This window comes from Heteronotia binoei, chromosome 11 (assembly GCF_032191835.1).
Source record: "Heteronotia binoei isolate CCM8104 ecotype False Entrance Well chromosome 11, APGP_CSIRO_Hbin_v1, whole genome shotgun sequence".
NCBI classification, from domain to species: Eukaryota; Metazoa; Chordata; class Lepidosauria; order Squamata; family Gekkonidae; genus Heteronotia; species Heteronotia binoei.
The window spans coordinates 17,143,543-17,165,684 of NC_083233.1; the positions used below are offsets into that span (position 1 = coordinate 17,143,543).

Sequence of the window (22,142 nt, forward strand, 5' to 3'; positions counted from 1 at the left end):
TCCCATGGGAGAGATACAAAGAAAGCACCTTTAAGACCGAGTGCTAATGTTTTAAGCATGTTTTATTTTAAGGGTTTTTTTTTTTTTTTAAAAGATCTTTAATTGTGTTTGTCTCCCCTACCTAGCATTACATTTTAGGATACACATGGCCCAGCCTTACAAGGTCTCATTTATGTCAGATCCGGCCTTCATAACAAATGAGTTTGGCGCCCCTGAGAACAATGTGTGTGAAACGCTTTGAATGCTGCATAAAATTCTAAACAGATTTGTGGTGACATCAGACTGTGGTGACTGTTTCAGTTACCATTTTTATTCTCCTAAACCTTCTGTGCCTTTTCTTGGCCTCCTCTTGGCTTCCGTTCCTTTGCCATCCGTGTCACCCTCTTGCGCCATCCTTTATTCTCCTCTGTTTTGCCAAATGCTGTGACCAGAGGCTGCCCTACACCAGATAAGCTTGTAACCAGGTACCGCAAGGGGCCGGGATGTCAATGGATGATAATAGACACCTTGCAATATCAGCCTCTAATTAGCAAACTCATTATCTCACAGGCTTCCTCTAATCACTCTTCATTACGGAAGTTCAAGATTCTGCCTAACCTTCTATTAGGACCCTTGTGACAACAGGATAAATGTAGATGATGAACAAAATGTGCACAGCATTCGGTGGGGAAGGGAAGTCAAAAGGGCTGCTCGCAAAACTTACTGTAAATAGGAAATTTCCTATTTTGTTTGTAGATTTAGTCTGTGAAGTAAGGCACACATGAAGCTGGCCATGGCTCCCAAGGGTCTCAGGCAGAGAGCCACTTTGGTGTAGTGGTTAAGCGCGTGGACTCTTTTTCTGGGAGAACCGGGTTTGATTCCCCACTCCTCCACTTGCACATGCTGATGTGACCTTAGGTCAGCTACAAGTTCTCTCAGAGCTGTTCTGCTCAAGAGCAATTCTGGGTGAGCTCTCTTAGCCCCACCTACCTCACAGGGTGTCTGTTGTGAGGAGGGGAAGGGAAAGGAGATCGTAAGCCACTCTCCTTCGGGTAGTGAAGGGTGGGATATAAATCCAATCTATTATTATTATTTCACATCATCTATTGCCTTGTCTTTTTTACTGGAGATGCTAGGGATTGAACCTGAAACCCTCTGCATTCCAAGCAGATGCTCTACCACTGAGCCATGGCCCTACGCCGTCTAAAGCAATGCCATTTCAGAGTCTACATGAGTAGGAATGGAAAGGATAGCCATGTTATTAGGAAAGATGAAGCTACTGATGAGGTGAAGTGGAGAAACTTGCCACCCAATATGGGATTGTCTCAGTAATGGTTATTGGCCCTCATATTTGTTTGGAATGTGTCTTTATTGAATTACTTTATGATTCTAGAAGTTGTTTTTCATTGTTCATGGTGTTCATGTTGGTCTGCAGTAGAACCGCTCAATTGAAGTCCAGAAGCACTTTAGAGACCAACAAGATTTCGGGGATATAACTTTTGAGAGTCAATTCTCCCTTTATCTGATGAAGGGAACATTGACTCTTGAAAGCTTATACCCTGAAAGCCTTGTTGGTCTCTAAGGTGCTACTAAATGGATCCAGCTGGTCTGGTAACACTGAAGTCTCATGTTTTTTATTGGCAATCAGGCTGCAGCCAGGCCTCCCCCCATAGCTAGTGCCCCCCCCCATTTTCTCCAAATTTACCCTTGAAAAGTGGGAGTGGGCTTCCCACAGTGAGAAAGACTTCCAGCTGCAGAGGAAGCCACATTTTAAAGGCTTAGGTGCTCGTATGGGGCATCCATTATCACTAGGGAGCCTGGGAAATGGAGTTCTCAGTGCCGTCTGTGTCAATTGATTGAGCTGGGAGACTTTGGGAAATCAATTTCCAAGACTCCCTGTTGCCAGTGGATGATGTATGTGAACATAACAGGCTTTTAAGAAGATGTTCTGGCGCTACCACAAAAGCTCCCTGCCTTAAAGAGGTAGGCTTGGGTAGGAGCTGATGGGGAACTCATGCAATATGCCAGTATTATGTGCTCTCAGGCGGGGGTGGGGTGGTGGAACGAACATATTTGCAAGAGTTTCCTAAGGAAATTAGGAAAGACTAAGCTGTTGATGAGGTGGACTGGAGAAACCTGCCACCCAGTATGGGATTGTCACAGTAATGGTTATCGGCCCTCATATTGTATGGAATGTGTCTTTAGATGAAGAAGAAGAAATTGGATTTATATTCCGCCCTCCACTCAAGAGTCTCAGAGCGGCTCACAATCTCCTTTTCCTTCCTCCCCCACAACAGACACCCTGTGGGGTGGGTGAGGCTGAGAGGACTCTCACAGCAGCTGCCCTTTCAAGGAGAGCCTCTGCCAGAGCTATGGCTGACCCAAGGCCATGCCAGCAGGTGCAAGTGGAGGAGTGGGGAATCAAACCCGGTTCTCCCAGATAAGAGTCCGCACACTTCATCACTACACCAAACTGGCTCTCAGTAATTTATTGCATTACTTTATGATTTTAAAAGTTGTTTTTCATTGTTCGAATGTGTTAAAGGTTTTTATGTGCGCCACCGTGGTGGAAAGGCAGCATGGAAATGTTTTAAATAAATAAATACAAAGGTAAGGTACAAATCTTAAATATATCTCCTGACTTGACTAGCCCAGGCAAGCCCAATTCCGTCAGATCTCGGCAGCTAAGCATGGTCGACTCTGGCAAGTACTTGGATGGGAGACCTCCAAGGGATGCCAGAGCCGGGAGGGCAGAGGTAGGCTTTCTCTAGCCACCTCTCTGAAAGTCCTCCATTAGGGGTCAGTCACAAGAGGTCGCCATTACTTCGAGGTGCACACCCACACTCACACAGGCACATAAAAATACACAAACACAAAAATCCTAAATGGATCTCACACTACAGATAGGCGACAAAATTAGAGGTTTCCTTCACAGCCACCGGTGGTCAAAAGTTCCTTGCTGCAGTTAGGTTTTATAACTCTAACTTCATTATAGCCAGCGATTTATTAAGATTCTTATAAATTTACTCACATGGGAAGCAAAGCAGAAAGGTATAACAATGGAAAGGGAGGGGCTCATGTGAAAATGTTGATGGTTGCAAGTGCCAGTTTTTTTAAAAAGCAACTAGCTAAAGACCTGGAAAGTGGGTCCCATCGGCCAACCAGTATTAATAGGAGCAGGGGTGGAATTCTAGCAGGAGCTCCTTTGCATATTAGGCCACACACCCCTGATGTAGCCAATCCTCCAAGAGCTTACAAGGCTCTTTTGCAAGCTCTTGGAGGATTCAAGAGGGGGTTAGATAAAAATATGGAGCAGAGGTCCATCAGTGGCTATTAGCCACAGTGTGTGTGTGTGTATATAAATTTTTTGGCCACTGTGTGATACAGAGTGTTGGACTGGATGGGCCATTGGCCTGATCCAACATGGCTTCTCTTATGTTCTTATGATTGGCTACATCAGGATTGTGTGGCCTAATATGCAAAGGAGCTCCTGCTACAACTCCACCCATGAATGGGAGCCCCTGATGAGTGGTATCTTCAGGTCTGTCATGCTTATTTTTCAGAGCTAAATGAAAAGATCCAGGAAGCAGAGGTTTCATGAGCGATCAACTAATTTCAACACCAGGTTTCTAAAGAATGGAAATAACAAAATCTTAAACTAATTTATGAGTCAGCAGAACAACATCCATACTCTCCAGACATGCAAACCTTAGAAATGTATCAGAAGTTTAGAAAAAGTGGAGGAAATTAAGCATATTATCAATTTAAAAAAACCATGATGCAAGAGGTACGGGGTGAGATTCCGGCTTTTTTGTGCAGTGGTTGAAGCCATTTGGCTTTCAGAGTTTCCTTACTGTTGGCTATTGCGCGAGTTCAGTGCTTTTCTGTTTTGTTAGGTTAGGAGAATTGGGGAGGCTGGGGGTTAAACCCTTGACTCAAGCACAGCGAAAAAACTTTGTATCCCATCAGAACTTAATTGCACTTTGCCAAGACATCCGAATGCAGCCTATGTTTCATGCAATATAGGTTAGAATAGAGATGGTAACAGAAAGTGCTGTTGAGTCACAGCTGCCTTCTTGTGTCCCTTCATTGGGTTTTCAAGGCAAGAGATGTTCAGAGGTGACCTTCCATTGTCTGTCGCCACGTAGCAAACATCCTTGAATATTCTTGAAGGTTGTCTCCCACATTCAAGTACTAACCCTGTGTATCAGGGGTTGTTTTGTAGAAAAATAGGTGCTGGAGCCCATTCAGGGATTGTTATGCAGCTGCACATACTATTCAACAGACAAGGAGGTGGAACTCTCAGAAGGAGGAGGTGGAACTCTCAAAAAGGTTCAGGAGCTGTGCTCCTGCAAGCTCCCACTGAATCTGAGGCCTGCCTGTGTTGCTCCTGAGATCTGATAAGGTTGTGATAGCCCAACCCATCAAGATAATACGGGTACTTAGAATAAATTTATGTTAATGCTTAATACTTTTTAAAAACTCCAAATACTAACAGGTTGAGTGAAAACCATCCAACTAAGAACCTTTCGAAGATTTGTAGAACTATAAAAGTAAACATGCAGCCTCTGAGTCCCACTGAAATCAGTGGGGCTTACTTCCAGGTAAATGTGTGTAGAATCGCAGCCTCAGCCCATCTAAATCCCCAGTGGCAGCTATCACATATGATAGCTTTAAACCTCTGTGAGAAACTGAATTTGTAGAGATCAGTTTTTCATGATAGTGACTCCTTCAATTACGAAGGAATTAAATTGCATATGGCAGATTAAAGCCTGTCATGGTTTGGATTCTTCCAAATACGACTCTAATTGCACAAACTGAAAAGGGGGGGAAATCATGAATTTCAATTGTGGGAATCAGCAGATATCAAAAGAATAATTATAGGCAATGAAAAGAGACACATATCAAAAATCGACAAGAAATTTCCACAGCAGTAATGCAAACTGGAAAAGGGCGGGGGAGGAAATGAAATGATGAATCGGGCATGAAATAAAGTTAAAACAGACTCTCTTTTGATGAATAGAACTACATATGAAAACTCAGTAATAATTCTTGTTTATGGTCCATTCTAAGAGCAAACTGCGGAAAGTTTATAACCAGGTTGTAACTGTTCTGTGTGGCTCTGGATTTATATCCCTTTGCCATATATTCATATTATATTTGAGATTAATATAACCTTCTGATTTGGATAGCTGTCGTTTGATTCAGAAGCTGGCTGTATGTTTTAAAAAATCTTACAGAATGTTGAAGCTGAAATATTTGGCAGACACATGCGAGTTTATTGTCTGTATAATCAAAGTTCACTTTAACTGCGGATACTTTTTGCAAAAGTGAGATTCTTCCAGCTGTTTTTGCAGAATAGATTGTTCATGCGATAGAAAATTCCCAAAGCTTTCCTCGGGTGACATCTTAATCAAAGATACCTTTGGGGATGGCTAGTGTGAAACTGGACTATTCCCACCAAAGAGAGTTCCCCAGAGAGTGCTTCGATCAAGTTCTCAACAAATTTTGGCTGTCCCTGGCTAAAAGAGGGTAGGCTTAATTCTACCAGAGCGAAAGCCTTCTCGGTTGCAGCCCCAATACTCTGGAACGCCCTCCCAGAAGCCATTAGGGCTCTGTGGGATTTATCACAGTTCCACAGGGCCTGCAAGACTGAACTGTTTCAGATGGCATATAACATCTAACGGGAGAGGGCTGCCACCCCATCTGGATCTATCGCACTTCAGTACTAACTGCCTAGGATCTGTACGCGTTGAGAAAGGAAAATATTACATGTTCCGCCTGAATACAGGAAGTAGCACCATTGCAATTTTATTTGATTGTTTGATTGTTTTACTGTTTTAATATTGTTTATTGTGTATTTTATGCTGTTAGCTGCCTTGAGTCTGCATAGAATGGGTGGGATATAAATATAACGTAAATAAATAAATAAAAATAAAGTATTCTTTCAGCCAGTAAAGGAGCCGAGGAATCTACCCTTATAACTCCCCCCCCCCATTCCATTTAAGAATGCAAAAATGCCAGTCAGCAAACATTATTGTTCCAGCTTCGTGTTTGTTATTTGCTAATGATCGCTCTTTGAGTTGACTCTTGCAAGCTCACTGGTGTAATTTTAATATGGAAGCTGAGTGCAAACCCAAACCACGATACATGCTGGCGCAAAAATGTGGAATCTACTTACTGTCTTCCTGCGCATAATAGTGCTTTAATAATGTTTTATCTGAATTGTGAAAAAGCTCTGTTGGTGTGCTTTTCTGTGATTGTGCGTTTCCATAAGGACAGGGACCCTGAAGCTGTGTGCTGGGAAGCCCGAGGGAACCCAAAACCGTGAGAATATACTATCCTATCTGACATTACATCACTCCAGTTTAGGTTCACAAAATGGTTAAGGGTTATAATCCTACTTCCTGGATATGCCAGAAAGAAATAGGTACCATTTCTCCGTCTAGAACAGTCATACACTATAGCGGCTGCTTTAATGAACAAATATTAATGACATTATTAGAATTGCAGGGTTACACCCGAGTCTAGAATGTCTACCTGCTCTTCCTGCATATACTAAAAATAGAAAAAATGACTACTTTTAATGTGGACATTCAGTTCTGTGAACGCAAGTGGATTACAAATGTCACTGGGACACGCAGGCATCAGCTTTTCTGTGTGAACTTCCCATTATAATGACTTTGATTTTTTAAAAATGTATTTATTGTTGTTGTTTTCCTCGGAACCTAACTGCACTGGGAGAAAGTTGGAGTGGGCGGGTGTGTTTCAGATCTCTATAAACTACTCAACTATGTGCCATTAAAAGAAACATAGACAGGAGAAAAACGCCTGTACCAACCAATGATTGCGTTACATTGGTGGAACAAAAAACACTGTGATGTTAAAGAAGTACAACCTGCATTCAAGATAATTTGATAATGTCTACTGAATAGCCAGATGCTTTTTAAAGACAAATATATATCTAAATGGAATGAGAGTTGAAGTAGGAAATACTATTTTAATGTGAATTTTAAAAAATTCAAAATAAAACTGCATGTACCAAGAAAAATACACATACACATTATATATATATATATATATATATATATATATATATATATATATATACACACACACACACACACACACACATATGGTTTTTTTTGTAGCAGGAACTCATCTATAAGCTCCAAGAGTTTACAATAGTGTGTGTGTGTGTAAAAGAAAGTGAAGACAGTACACCAGGAGTCCCCAACATGGTGACCACAAGAGCAGTGGTGCCTGCCAACACCTTACCTGGTGTACGCCAAGTGTTTTCAGAAAGTGAGTGGGGCCATGTGGGGCTCTTGCCTAGAAGACAGAAGAAGGAGAAGAGATTGGCTTTATATCCCACCTTTCCCCTCCGCACAATAGACACCCTGTGATGTAGGTGGAGCTGAGAGAGTTCTTTCAAGAACTGCTCTTGAAAGAACAACTTTGAGACAATTATTACTGTCCCAAGATCACTCAAGCAGGTGCATGTGGAAAAGTGGGGAATCAAACCCGGTTCTCCCAGAGTAGAGCCCACACACTTAACCACTAGGCCAAACTGATTCTTTAGCCAAGCATGAGTTCTGTTGGCCGTTGGAGATCTGATTGGCTGCACAGATTAAAATAATGATGATTTGGCAGAAGTTATGCCAGTCTTGGTTTTATTCTGTCTCTAACTCCTCTTTCACAGTGTATTTTTTAAACTACCCCTTTTCTCCCCTGCACCTGTACTTCCGCTGTGTGTGTTCATGGCTTCTCCTCCCACAGCAGCCATTTTGTGGTTTCACCCATCACCCTGTGTTAGAATTCCAAAGTGCCTACATGCTCAAAAAGGTTGGGGGCCCCTGCACTACATATTACAGTTCTGATGGCCTAGCAGTGAAGACCAATTTTCCTCCAAAGGAAGGGAGATTCAAATAGTTTTAAATGCTGTTTGTGACGTGCCCAGTCTATCAGCTCATTTCAGCCTGATGTCTGGATCTCAGACAATCTTTTCCACCTGTCTTCAGAAGAAAGAGGACGGGGAGGCTCCTTTAGAAATCTAGAATGTTCTTTGGTGGATATAATAGAGCCCTTCTAGACATGGCATCTTCCAAAACAAGATAAATCCAGCAACTGCGAATGGAATCTAACAGTGGCCCTTCCAATGTTTCCAAATTTCTCAAACATTCCATTTCTTATGGATTTCCTTTTTTTTATTTCAGTTTTTTATTTCAATTAAAAATATATATCATCGGGGGTGGGGGGAAACAGACAAGGGAAAGAAATTATTACACTTACATAGTAAAAGGAAGGCAGGTACCATACTCCAGCTTTTTAAGATTCGTATGGATTTCTTATACAATTTAATTGTGGGCAGTTTATTTTTTTCCCACCTAAAAAGCATGAGGGTGAAGGAAAGTAAACCACACCTTATAGGGTTGCCAAGTCCAATTCAAGAAATATCTGGGGACTTTGGGGGTGGAGCCAGGAGACTCTGGGGGTGGAGCCAGGAGACATTAGGGGTGGAGCCAAGATCAAGGATGTGACAAGCATCATTGAACTCCAAAGGGAGTTCTGGCCATCACATTTAAAGGGACAGCACGCTTTTAAAAATGATTTCCTTCCATAGGAAATAATGAAGGATAGGGGCACCTTCTTTTAGGGCTCATAGAATTGGGCCCCCTGGTCCAATCATTTTGAAACTTGGGGGGTACTTTGGGGAGAGACACTAGATACTATACTGAAAATTCAGTGCCTCTACCTCAAAAAACAGCTCCCCCAGAGCCCCCAAAACCGCCAGATCAATTCCCCATTATACCCTATGAGAATCGATCTCCACACAGGGAATAATGAAGTGCTCAGCAGACGTTTCCCTCCCCCCCCCCCCACCCCCGTTTCTGGCAACTCTGAAGCGACGAATTGGCGTCTCTACTCAAGAGTTGCTGCCAACTTTTTCAAAGTGACACAGACACACCATCCCAAGAGGAAGCCTTTCAATTGGAGACTGAAGCCTCCGGAGGTGGAAAGGCACATTGTCCTCTGGGGGCGGGAAGGAGCCTGGGAAAGCAGAAGAACCCCCGCTGGGACCTGGGGATTGGCAAGCCTAACACCTTACCTCACTGCACCCCATTGCTTCATGCGCCTTTCTCCACAGCCTACGTCAGGCTCTGTACCGAAGCTCCGTCTGAGAGAAAAGTCCCTGAAGCCTCAGAGAGCAGCAGGATGAGGAGGAAAGAGGAGTGAGGCTGTAGCTGTGCTGAACTTCCCACTCCTTTCCATGGCAAACAGACCCCCACCACTGCCACTTCACTGGTGAACAGAACACAGGCATGAATAAATACGCAGAGCTCTCCTCAGATCTAGCGGGTTCTGAGCAAGTGCCCCAAGTCCACAGTCCTAGGCAGGGCTCATTTTCTAGCAGGAGCTCCTTTGCATATTAGGCCACATCCCCCTGATGTAGCCAATCCTCCAAGAGTTTACAGGGCTGTTCTTACAGGGCCTGCTGTAAGCTCTTGGAGGATTGGCTACATCAGGGGGATGTGGCCTAATATGCAAATGAGCTCCTGCTAGAAAGTGAGCCCTGGTCCTAGGCATACTTCAGAGAGGGCATGTATAGAAGAAAGGTGCTGTTATGCCAATAAAGGTAGGATATTGGATTGGAATAAAGGTGTAAATTGGTCAAGCAATTCATGATTTATAAATCTACAAGGAATAAGGCCTATCACTGGATTCAACCCAGTGAATCTAAGTTCTAAATAGATGCTGTGTATCCATAGGGGCCACAGCCATGAAGGAAAAGCCAGCTGCTGGAGGGAAGGAGGAGGAGGCACGTATCTATGAGGCCCCCATTGCCATGGGTGCGTGTCAAGTGAAACCAGGTCTGAGGTGGCTGGGCCTGGGGGATAGGTGAAGGGCAGGAGCTGTGCACACATTCCACTGACCTCATGGTTGCTCCCAGACACTGATGCCCTTGCGAAGCTGTCCAAGCCCCACCACCACCCCATTTCTCTCTGCTCCTCCCTGCCCTGGCTGTCTCCTCACCCTCCAACCCTTGGCATTTACTCACCCCACCCATTTCTAACATTTGTGGAGACCCAATTTGGAGGCAGGTTTGGGCATAGAGGCGGTGGTTTTTCTTCTCTCCTTGCCTCCTTTATGCTTTTCCTCCTCACTCAGGGCGGTAGTCTGTTGGTGGGTATAGGGTTCCTACCCACCCCTGGCCCTTTGGTTGCTCGACCACAGCATCAGGAACTCCCTCAGCACAGTTTGTCTTTTGCCTCCTCAGCCAATGGGAAGAGTCAGCGGCTCAGCCAATGGGAGAGTAGGTGATTCGTGGCCAGTACACCCGGAGAATTATAGGGGAGATGTATACACAGCTTGTTTTATTATGATATTTGAATATGTTTTATGCATCACCTCAGAGATTTCTACTGTATTCACAAATACTAAAAATATAATAAAAGGTGATTGTGAAACTAAAAATAAAATGTTATTGAAGAGTAGGATACATACTAGCTTGCTGACTGCAATTTTAGCACTTACTGTTCGCATATATAATGTATACACACACACACACACACTTTAAAATCTTCACAGTGAGTCACTTCAACACGTGAAGTATGTCATGCTAATTCACACCCAGGTGTTTTGACAGCCTTCTTGCCTTTTTCTTAGCAATTATTAAGATGTAAAATAGTTCCTTTCTTTTTTCATACTCTCGAGCTTTTTACATAAGGATCAAAATTGCTGTGAGAGTTTTTCTCAGGACCCTTGTATTTATTTATTTCCTTCACCTATACCCTGCCTTTCTCCCCAGTGAGGACCCCAAACAGCTTGCATCATTCTCCTCTACTCCATTTTATCCTCACAACTGGTGAGGTAGCTTAGGCTGAAAGATGTTGGATGGAACTGGTCCAAGTTCTCCCAGTGAGCTTCCATTGCAGCGTGGAGATTCAAACCTTGGTCTCCCAGATCCTAGTCTCACACTCTAAGAAGAAGAAGAATTGCAGATTTATATCCTGCCCTTCTCTCTGAATTAGAGACTCAGAGCAGCTTACAGTCTCCTTTATCTTCTCCCCCCACAACAGACACCCTGTGAGGTAGATGGGGCTGAGGGGACTCTCACAGCAGCTGCCCTTTCAAGGACAACCTCTGCCAGAGCTATGGCTGACCCAAGGTCATTCCGGCAGGTGCAAGTGGAGGAGTGGGGAATCAAACCCGGTTCTCCCAGATAAGAGTCCACGCACTTAACCACTACGCCAAACTGGCTCTCTAACCATTACACCATATTGTCTTTTGTAGTGCTATTGACTATAACTTTTGTACAACTTACAATTTTTATTCTCAAGCCTGCTGACCTCTGACATTTGTATTAAAAGATTACTTTTTGTTGAATCTTTTTGTGAGGCGGCAAGATGGTGCGTTAGAGGATGATTAATTTCAGTCTTTATCCCTGCCTTTTTAGCACAAGCCCAGCCCACAAGTATTACCTGGCCATGGATCCTGTATCAGAATCGCTTTACTTGTCTGATACAAACACCAGGAGAGTATACAAAGTGAAATCTCTCAGCGAAACCAAGGATTTGGCCAAGAACTACGAGGTGGTGGCAGGAACGGGTGACCAATGCCTGCCTTTTGACCAAAGTCACTGTGGAGATGGAGGGCGGGCTTCAGAAGCATCGCTTCACAGTCCCCGAGGTAAGAAAATAACATAACGTGACCCAGTTATCCTTCACTGCAGCACATTTTTAATGTTATAAATAAAAATGTGAGAAAAATATTCAGGAGCTCTATATTTTCCTATAAGAGTTACGAGAAACATGCATGATTTATTTCAGAGGAGTAGCTGTGTTAGCCTGAAATAACAAAGCTTGTGGCACCTTCAAGATAAATATGTTTATTGTGGCATATACGTCCATGATTCAGGGCCCACTGCACCTGATGTACGAAATTTTGGTGACAGAAAGAGGAATACCTCAAGCTACGAATGGTAGAAAGATTGGTCTGTGGCGTTACAAAGAGCTGAGTTTCTCAGGGCAAGGTGTGTAACATTAAATTCCAAAGCACAGAGGAAAACAAGATGTAGTAAAAGAAAAAAATTCCTGTCAGGATGGGTGTGGAACACTTCCAGCTGTTGAATAACTGGCAAAGTAGGATGAATCTGAAGCCTTGTTGTACATAAGTCTGCAAGGAGAGGCAACTATTTTGTGTGTGAACTAATTGCCCCAACTGCCCCTATTGGATCTAACGGCAATCCTGTGCCACGGCTGCCCCAAAGCGGACAGCCTCCAAATCCTGTGCCACGGCTGCCCCAAAGCGGACAGCCTCCATGTGACTATAGCAGTGCTACTCTATTCCCTACCACCAGCAGCTGGTACACAAAGTTGGCGGGTTTGCAGTGTTTTCTGTTTACAACCGGGGTAGCATCTATAGCAACCACACCACGGCAGTCAACATTGTATAGAGACAGTACCCTATGATGGACAGGATCACCAGAATCAATCGGGCCATGTGACAAGGGGGTGGAGTCTCACATCCATCTCAGGCAGGGGGTGGAAAGGGGTGGGCCACAGAAGTTCCACTCATTTTCAAGAGCACCAGCTTAAAGGGACCAATTCCTGTCAGCAGATCCGGGCACCTGATAGTGGGGAAGGGGTTCAAGATGTCCATTGCCAAGGACACTCCCATATCACTCCTGCCAGTGGTGGAGCAGGAGGGGGCACTGAGGTGGGCTGAGATGTGGGGGCATGCAGCACCACCCTCAGATCCCCCGGTTCCCTCCTCGATGGAACAGAGGTAGTCTTAGACTGGAATGAGCATAATTCCGTTTCGGGCTCTCATTCCTGTTCAGAGCAATCAGCGCCCAGAAACTGTCATTCCAAATCCATTCTGCCTTCATCATTACTTCCAAATGTAGTGATGTAGTTGTGACATATTACAATGGAAACCATGCAGGTCATTTGTCAATCTTGCATGCCAGTATGTCCAATGGGCATACCCCCAAACCCCACCCCCCCCTCCCAAAATACTGCATTGGCTCCTCCCACCACTGCATTGGCTCCAGGGACCCCTGTAATCCCCTGGCCACTCAGCGTTACCATCACAGATGTCTTCTCCCTGGTGGCAGAAGCCACCCCCCTTCCTGGAGCAGACACACAGTAATGAACTTTGTTTATTCACTCAATTTATTTCTGACCTTTCTTCGCCCCCCCCCCCAAAAGCGGCATTCATCATTCCCCTTTCTTCCATTTCATGCTCACAACAACTCTGCCACTTAGTATTCTGATTCTGTAAGGAAATGAGTTGCATGGCAAGTTGGTGCACCATGTACAGTGGAGCAGCTGCCGGACACCCCACCCCCAACCACAAACATGCCCTGTCTTCTGCCAAAGGTGGTAACCAAGGAAATGACAGAGCAGCCCCCGCCCCACCCCCCCTCCAGGATCTCCCAGGAATCTTTGCCCATGACACGTCAGGGACCACGGTGCTGCATGGTCATGGCTTGTGCTGCCCCTACACAAACTCAGTGCTGGGCTTGAATGCAGGAAATGCTTTAAACAAGGGGAGCGGGAGACTGTGTTTGGGATCCTTGTCTATGAAGGAAGGTTAAAACGCTTGGGGCTCTTTAGCTTGGAGAAACGTCGACTGCGGGGTGACATGATAGAGGTGTACAAGATTATGCATGGGATAAAGATAGAGAAAGAAGTACTTTTCTCCCTTTCTCACAATACAAGAACTCATGGGCATTCAATGAAATTGCTGAGCAGTAAGGTTAAAACGGATAAAAGGAAGTCCTTCTTCACCCAAAGGTAGAATAACATATGGAATTCACTGCCACAGGAGGTGGTGGCGGCTACAAGCATAGCCAGTTTCAAGAGGGGATTGGATAAAAATATGGAGCAGAGGTCCATCAGTGGCTATTAGCCACTGTATATATATGTGTGTATGTGTGTGTGTATACACGCACATATATTGACCACTGTGTGACACAGAGTGTTGAACTGGATGGGCCATTGGCCTGATCCAACATGGCTTCTCTTATGTTCTTATGCCCTTGCTGACCTGTCATTGTGTGATATCCCCTTTGGGTCAAGCTTCCAAAGGTGGGGTACCTGCTAGGGTTCTGAAATGGGAGAGGTCAGCCGCAGAGTATGCTCTCCTTTTGGGGTGGTAGCGCTAAGTGCTCGACCTGTAATGCTAAGTGCCCTCTCTGTGCTTTTCCCGCCACAAAAGTGTCTTGCCACTTGCTCTAAGTCTGCACCGCAGAGAGCTCTGAGATGGAGTCTTGTGCTGCGTACCCTAACTACTGAGCTGCAAGGTGTCCTGACTGAAGTTGAGAGGGCGTGCAGTTGGGTGATGAGGAAGGGGCTTGGCCACCATGAGGTGGGAGGTGATTGGCCAGACGTTGCTGGCGTCCTGAGCTCCTCCAAGCCTAATTGGAAAGTCTACAGTGGCAAGGGATGACTTGAGTTTCCAGTTAACTTGGTGCCTGTGGACCATATCATGGCTTTTGTTGGTGTAATTTTCCTTCTCTGGCAGTGGGTGTTCCCAAGTTGCAAGGGCCCAGAGAGCCAACTAACACTGGCCATGCCCACAAAACCACCCGCAAGGCCACAACCATGATACAGGGCCTTTCTCCCTGTGCACCTGCTGCAGCCCTCCACTGGCACCCTTACACTGGCATATCTTGGACATATGCTGATGCAGAGATCAGTTGGCTCCCTGAGCGCTTTCCATGCACACAACACCCCCCCCCCCTCTTTAGCATTGTGTTGTTAGTGTGGTAGTGTTGAATCTGCATTTCAGTTCCAACACAATGGCTTCTCCCTGAGAGTTCTCTCTGACATTTTTCTACCGAATTACTATATCCTTTAGGCCTGTTACTGACTGCCCTGGGAAACTGAAATGCTCCTCCCGTTGGTTTCGGAACGTTTCCACGTTCAAAGTTTGACATTTCCATTTACTCTCTCGTGTGGAGGTGTCCATTGTAAATGGCAGAAAGGCACTGCTGGTACCTGATAACATAAATGACATTAGAGCAGGGATGGCCAAACGTTCTTAATGTAAGAGCCACATAGAATAAACATCAGATGTTTGAGAGCTGCAAGACAGGAAGGAAGGAAGGAAGGAAGGAAGGAAGGAAGGAAGGAAGGAAGGAAGGAAGGAAGGAAGGAAGGAAGGAAGGAAGGAAGGAAGGAAGGAAGGAAGGAAGGAAGGAAGGAAGGAAGGAAGGAAATTGATAGGGGAGGGAGAAGCGAAAAGAAAGCAACTGTAAAGTTTGGTGTAGTGGTTAAGTGCGTGGACTCTTATCTGGGAGAACCGGGTTTGATTCCCCACTCCTCCACTTGCACCTGCCGGAATGACCTTGGGTCAGCCATAGCTCTGGCAGAGGTTGTCCTTGAAAGGGCAGCTGCTGGGAGAGCCCTCTCCAGCCCCACCCACCTCACAGGGTGTCTGTTGTGGGGGGAGAAGATAGAGGAGATTGTGAGCCGCTCTGAGTCTCTGATTCAGACAGAAGGGCAGGATATAAATCTGCAATTCTTCTTCTTCTTCTAAATGCATTCTTCAAGCCACTGGCCAACAGGGCAGTGGGGGCTTTGAGAGCCACACAATATATATGAAAGAGCCGCACGTGGCTCCCAAGCCACAGCTTGGCAATCCCTGCATTAGAGGTTGTCCATGCAAATAAGACCTTGTTGGTTAACATTATTGGGTCCTGGGATAGGGTTACTTGATATCAGCAGAGAGTCGGTACTGATCGTGTTTCAGCAAAGGTCACTGACGTTTGAATCTTTAATTTAAAGCAGCGTCACAAGCTTCCCGATTCTTCGATGTTTCCGGTGGCAGGCAAATAGAGGAGTCTGAGGACGAGTTGTTAAAAACCCACAGCTTCTGTGAAAATTGTCCTCTTCTGGTAGGAGTTCCAGATGCTTGTCATTCCTCCTCCCCTAGGAGTTCTTCAAGAATGCTCCATTGTAACTCACCGGTTCTTCATGATGAATTATCAAAGGTGCATAACCATATAATACATCCAGGTTATTCGTCAACATTCGGCACATAAAGATCCATCACTGTCGCCTGTCGGCTGCAGAGTGCTCATTTGTCATGTCAGCAAGCCTTTATGCCACTACAGTTCCATTAACTTCTGTCACCAAACATGGTAATCCTCTGGAAACATATTTGTACTAAAGAAATTGGCATTATTTCCTCTGCTCTTATTTATTTAGCTGCTGGAGGTTTGTGGCCTCCAGATACTGCCGTCATAAATTCACCAAGATGCTTTGAAGCATCAGTTGTATCAAAATCCATCTTTATATTAACTGTAAGGGAAGGAAGAGGGAACACCGGTGCCTCTCCTGCAGACCGGCTGCTTGCAAAATCTTGATGGAAATTTTAACCGTGCCTCATTTGGATGTTTGTATGTTGAAAAATAGGGCCAGACCACAGTCCTAGGGAATGGGGGTCCACTTTCAAAAGTAGAAGCCTCCCTCCACCTGTGGATGGCCTTCCCACAACTCCTTTTCAGGCTTCCCCCCCCCCAGACACAGTGGGGCCCTGGGGGGGCCAGGCCACTCCATTCAACCCCCCCCCCTTCCATCTATATGGCCCCTCCATTGGAGGGCCTCCAATTTGCCCCCTTTGTCACCGCCACTCACCACCCATCTGAACAAGTGCAGCATTGGTACTGTAGGGGCTTCAGATTGGTGGAGTGGGGGAGGGAGAGAGAAGCCTACTTACAGCCAGCTGGAAGGTTTACTGAGTTAGATAAGGGGGGGGGGGGCTGTAGCTTTACTTGAGACACAAAGAAAATGTTCAGGGCCAAACTGGGTAGCTCTCCGCCCCCCCGCCCCCAAACAAAAAATTCTGTTAAGGGCACCACCAAACATTAAATCCTGGCTACGGCCCTGCCCCCCCCCCCCACTTGCAGCTGAGACTTTGATGTCAAAAGGATCCTTGGCTATACCCAGAGAGCTGCAAGGAGAGGTCTGTCCTCACTTGTGCACCCACTTTGATTTTCAGATCTGATCCCCCATCTCCACCGCCTCTTTCTGCTTGGGACAGTTCTGTGTTTATCTAATCTTCTTGTACCTCTTACACGATACCTCACACTACCTCTGTGGAGCTCATAGTGGCATGCATGAAAATAACCTGTGAATGTAGGCCATGCTGAGTAAGAGTGATGGGCACTATGCAGGAGGGTTTTTTTATAACAGGAACTCCTTTGCAATATTAGCCCATGCCACTCTTATGTAGCCAATCCTCCATAAGCTCACAGGGTTCTTAGTACAGGGCCTATTGTAAGCTCCGGGAGGATTGGCTACATCAGAGGGTGTGGCCTAATATGCAAAGGAGTTCCTGCTACAAAAAAACAAAAGCCCTGGCACTATAAGATTCATAGCTGAATGTCTGCAGAGTCCCAGGTTCAACACTCAAAGCACTATCCCTCAAAAACATGGAATTGCTGCCATCATGAGAAGCTTGGGATTCAGAAACAAGGTCATATTGCAGAACCTTTGACCAAAGGACGCATGCGCAGGGGTCATTTTGTAGAAAAATAGGTGGTAGAGCTCATCCAGGGATTGTTATGCAGCTGCACCTACTATTCAATGGACAAGGTAGGCAGGTGGGGAGGAAGAGGGGGAACCCTCAGAAAGGTTCAGGAGCTGTGCTCCTGTGAGCTCCTGCTGAATTCAGGGCCTGCGCATGCTTATGTGTACGTATGTATAACCACCAATGCTGGAGCAGCTGATTGATAGCAAATTTACTTTGCAATTTGTGACTGCAAGCATCGCAGTTGCTACACTGTGATGCAGAATGGCTTCCTGGATGCTTGAAAGCCAATTAAGGCTTGGTGGAATTAGGAATCAGGATCGGGCTGTTCTCTGTTTTCACTGTCTGCTACTCTTCCAACTACTGTGGTGAAAAAAAAATCATACTAATATGTAGTCTGTGCATTATGACCTTTGAGAAAATTTAACGGGAACCATCGGACTGCTCTATATCCGTACATTCCAGGAGACACACCATTAATAGGAACATGGTGGGCTTTTGGTGCTTATTTGCAGATGACTCCCACTGGGCCTCGGACCACTGGCCTCTCTGATCCTTTGGCTTCCGCTTCTGCTTGTTGTGTTTAAACGTTTGTTTTCCCTGACCCTTTTTATCCCTCTGCAGAAGAAGCACAAAAGTCACTGATATCTGCTCATTTCAAAAGCGACAGAATTCTAGAAGGGTAGCCACTTTAGCCTTCTGTAATCCAAACAACAGAGTCTTAACACATTTATTGTAGCCTAAGAGTTCATGAGTTCAGACCTGAATAGCCCAGGCTAGCCTGACCTCATCAGATCCTGGAAGCTTAGCAGGATCGGCCTTGGTCAGTATTTGGATGGGAGACCACCAAGGAATACTGGGGTCATGGTGTGGAGGCAGGCGATGGCAAACACCTCTGTGTGTCTCTTGCCTTGGAAACCCCGTGCGGTTGCCATAAGTCAGCTGTGACTTAGCAGCAAAAAAGAGAGAGCCGTGAGCCAGCAAACCCTAGATCTGACAAAGAGAGCTCAAAATTACAAAATGTTACATCTCGATAGATGTGTTAGCTTTGACGGTGATACTACAAGAATTGGTTGTTTTCACAATGGCAAACATGGTGCCCCGGCCAAGTGGTTTTAGACAGATGTCCGGCTCTGTGTAGCGTAACATCTCCTATGATCACATTGGTCTCAGCAACGCGGATGAGCTATCGGGCACGATGTCGAGTGCCTTGCCTCTATTTATTTATTTAGATTTGTGTCCCGCCCTCCCCTTACGGGCTCAGGGCGGCTAACAACATTCTAAAAGCAACAATTCAGCTTAAAAACCAGACAATATAATAAAACAATGTAACAGTTTACAAAACGGTATTATAGGGTTAATGCTGAAAATAATCCTGATGCTGTGAATGTGTTTTCTATCGAATGCTGAGAAGGTATCCTGTCTCCCTCTCCTCCCGTTTCCCAAGCTTCCGTCCCAAACACACCTGTTGTGTAGAGCTTCATTGAAACAAACAATATCAAGATTGCTGCCTTGGGAAACCTCCCAAAGAGTAGTAGCTGTGCGAAGAAAGGGGGGGAAAGAGGGGGCCTTGCTTGCTCATAGTTGTTTAATGACTGCAAGAAGGTCAAATCAGTCAGTCCTAAGGGAAATCAACCCAGACTGTTCCCTGGAAGGTCAAATGCTGAAGCTGAAGCTCAAATACTTGGGCCACCAAATGAGAAGGGAGCACTCCCTGGAGAAGACCCTGATGCTGGGAAAGACAGAAGGCAAAAGAAGGGGATGGCAAAAGATGAGATGGCTGGACGGCATTACTGATGAAACAAACACAAATTTGAGCAGACTTCGGAGGATGGTGAAACAGGAGGGCCTGGCATGACTTTGTCCATGGGGTCGCAAAGAGTCAGACTCAACTGTGCGATCGAACAACAAAAAATATTAGAAGAAGATAATGGATTTATATCCCGCCCTCCGCTCCGAATCTCAGAGGCTCAGAGCAGCTTACAATCTCCTTTATCTTCCTCCCCCTCAACAGACACCCTGTGAGGTGGGTGGGGCTGAGAGGACTCTCACAGCAGCTGCCCTTTCAAGGACAGAGCTATGACTGACCCAAGGCCATTCCAGCAGGTGCAAGTGGAGGAGTGGGGAATCAAACCCGGTTCTCCCAGATAAGAGTCCACACACTTAACCACTACACCAAACTGGCTCTGTATTACTGCCTGTATGCTACTATTACTTCAGTTCTAACTCAGATGTAGTCTGAGCAAACTGCCTGAGGCCTATGAATAAACGGAACCTTTGAAATAAATGGACTGTTAATAAACAGTGGACGGGGGGACGCCTGACAGAGTTAGAGCTGAAGTAACAGTAGCATACAGACAGTAATATACCTTAGCATTAAACAATCATCCATCGCCACCGTTTTCTTCCCACCTCTTCCCCAAGAACTCAGCTTGACATATCTGGTTCTCCTTTCCTTCCATTGTATCATCATAACAACCCTGCTAGATTTCAGTAATCTGAGAGGAGTGACTGGCGGAAGGCTAGTTTAAGTTTAATGGCTGAACTGGGATTTGAACCCATTTCTTTTTTCGCTGACCATGACATCACACTGGCTCTCAAGCTCACTATTCATGGGCAAGCTCGATGCACAAAAGGCATAACATGAAGACAGTTTGCCTCTGCTGGGCAAAACCCGGTCATGGATTTGAACTGACTCTGAAAAACAGCTCGATGGTGGGAAACCATGAACATCATTAGTACTCAGTACATATCATGTGGAGTGAAGGGTGCCAAAATCCTCTTAACTGTTCTGCTTCTGGCTTATTAACCTTCTAGGGTACTGCAAATACCTAATTAGGAGCCATGAAGGGGAAGTTTGGTTTTTCTCTCCAGCTTCGAGCTAATAAAGGAAAGCTGTAGATCAGTAGCAAGATCAAATGAGCTGTCAGGCAGTTGAATGTACACAGCAGGCAAGAACCTTTTTTTAAAGAAATGCCTAGCTTGCAACAGATTGTAATTATAGTCAGTAGCTTTAACATGTCTTTAATGACGGAAGGTAAATGTAGAATAAGCACAAATAAAATGTTAATCTTCAGACTGCTAATGAATGTAAGAAATCAGTTCTAAAGACAGGTGGAATCTAAGGGTGTGTTGTTTTGTTTTGTTTTTTAAAAAAGACCCTGTTGCAGGAAGACAACCGTCAATGTATTGCTGGTGACTGAAACGGATTATATCCAATTAACAAACAATTATCTGTTGGATCTTATTTACTCCTTGGGGATAGAGTTTCATGGCAAGAGGCAGGTCCCCCCCCCCACCGGGGAAAAAAATTACCTATGTAATTTCTAATTACAATCCCATAGTCAGTTATATTACCAAAAAGTTTGATGGTGACATTGTGAGCAACAAATCGGTGAGCTGCTGATGGTGGTTCCTTCGAAATGGCCTCTGCTCAACCTTCTTTGGAGAATGTGATAAATACGACCTTGATTTTAAGAGAAAGTAAAAAAGAGACACGTTACTAAAAACATAAATAGCCATGTTACTCAGAGGCTAAAGGGACTGACCTTGACCAGAATGCAAGACATTCGGAACAGCCTCTTTTTTGATTGTTCACATTTTGTAGTATTTGCTGACTTAATAATAAATAAACACAATAATTAAGGAGAATTTTTTGAGGAGAAGCTTGACGACCTGCACCATAGAGATGTTTGCCTTTAGAGTGATGTGTTCCAAGGCAAAATGGGAGGAGACAAGTATAGACAATCCTGCTTGAAAACGACCCCTTGTATTACTCCTGAAGGCTGGGAGGGAATAGGACTTGTACCCTTCTAGTTGGATCTGGTGTGGAGTCCAGGTTTCTTGAAGTAGTATAACATCAAACCCCTTAAGATATCTTATAAACTCAACATCCTTAGCCTTATTCTGCCAGCCGGCCACATTCCAGGAGGCGATCTTAATATCCAGAATGGTGAAGGGTTTGGATGGCGAGAGTATGAAAGGGGTGGTGAGTCAGCCTTCTCTAGTTAGTTGTTCTAGGGTGCCATTGGTATCATGAAACACAGATCCATTACCCAAGCCGCTCAAGATGTTCTTAATTAGTTGACTTGTATTTGGCCACACGATTTCACTATTGCTGCTCAGAAGGGGGTTCTCAGCCATTACTGGAGACGCATGAACTTCAGCTTGTGTTGATGACTCAAGGTTCTCCTTGAGATCCAATTTGCCTTCTATGTGGAAATTAAATCAGTCTTCTCTTCAGGATTCACTTGTTGGAAGGGTGAGTGGTTTACTCCTGTTTTCCTTTGGTCTACCTCCATAGAAATGAGAGGAGTTAGAGGGACTGATAAAGCTGGACCATTCTCAAGCGTGTTGGGCATCATGAGCAGGTTAGATACTTGTTGCGTGTGATCACTTTTTGTTTTCAAAAGTTTGTCCCTCAACACTTTGAGTTTAGTTGTGATTGCAAGTTGTTCCGTAGATGGGAGGGCTGTGAAAGAGTTAATTAGATCCTGTTCTATGGAGTTCTCAAGAAGGAGATGCTCTGAAGCTGGGTTCAGGTAGAAAGGTGAATCAGGACCTTGAGCCAAGCCACTCTGGTCTCCAGCTTTCGTCATTCCTGCCTTGAAATTGATGTC

General features: G+C 45.1%; 1 protein-coding gene across 1 annotated transcript in view; it reads left to right on the forward strand.

The window, feature by feature from the left end:
- The window catches only part of TENM1 (teneurin transmembrane protein 1), a 713,021-nt gene that overhangs the window by 551,135 nt on the left and 139,744 nt on the right, over positions 1-22,142 (forward strand). Inside the window, 1 exon segment of the mRNA XM_060250020.1 lies at positions 11,438-11,670. Within this exon segment, the coding sequence (XP_060106003.1) occupies positions 11,438-11,670 (233 nt within the window).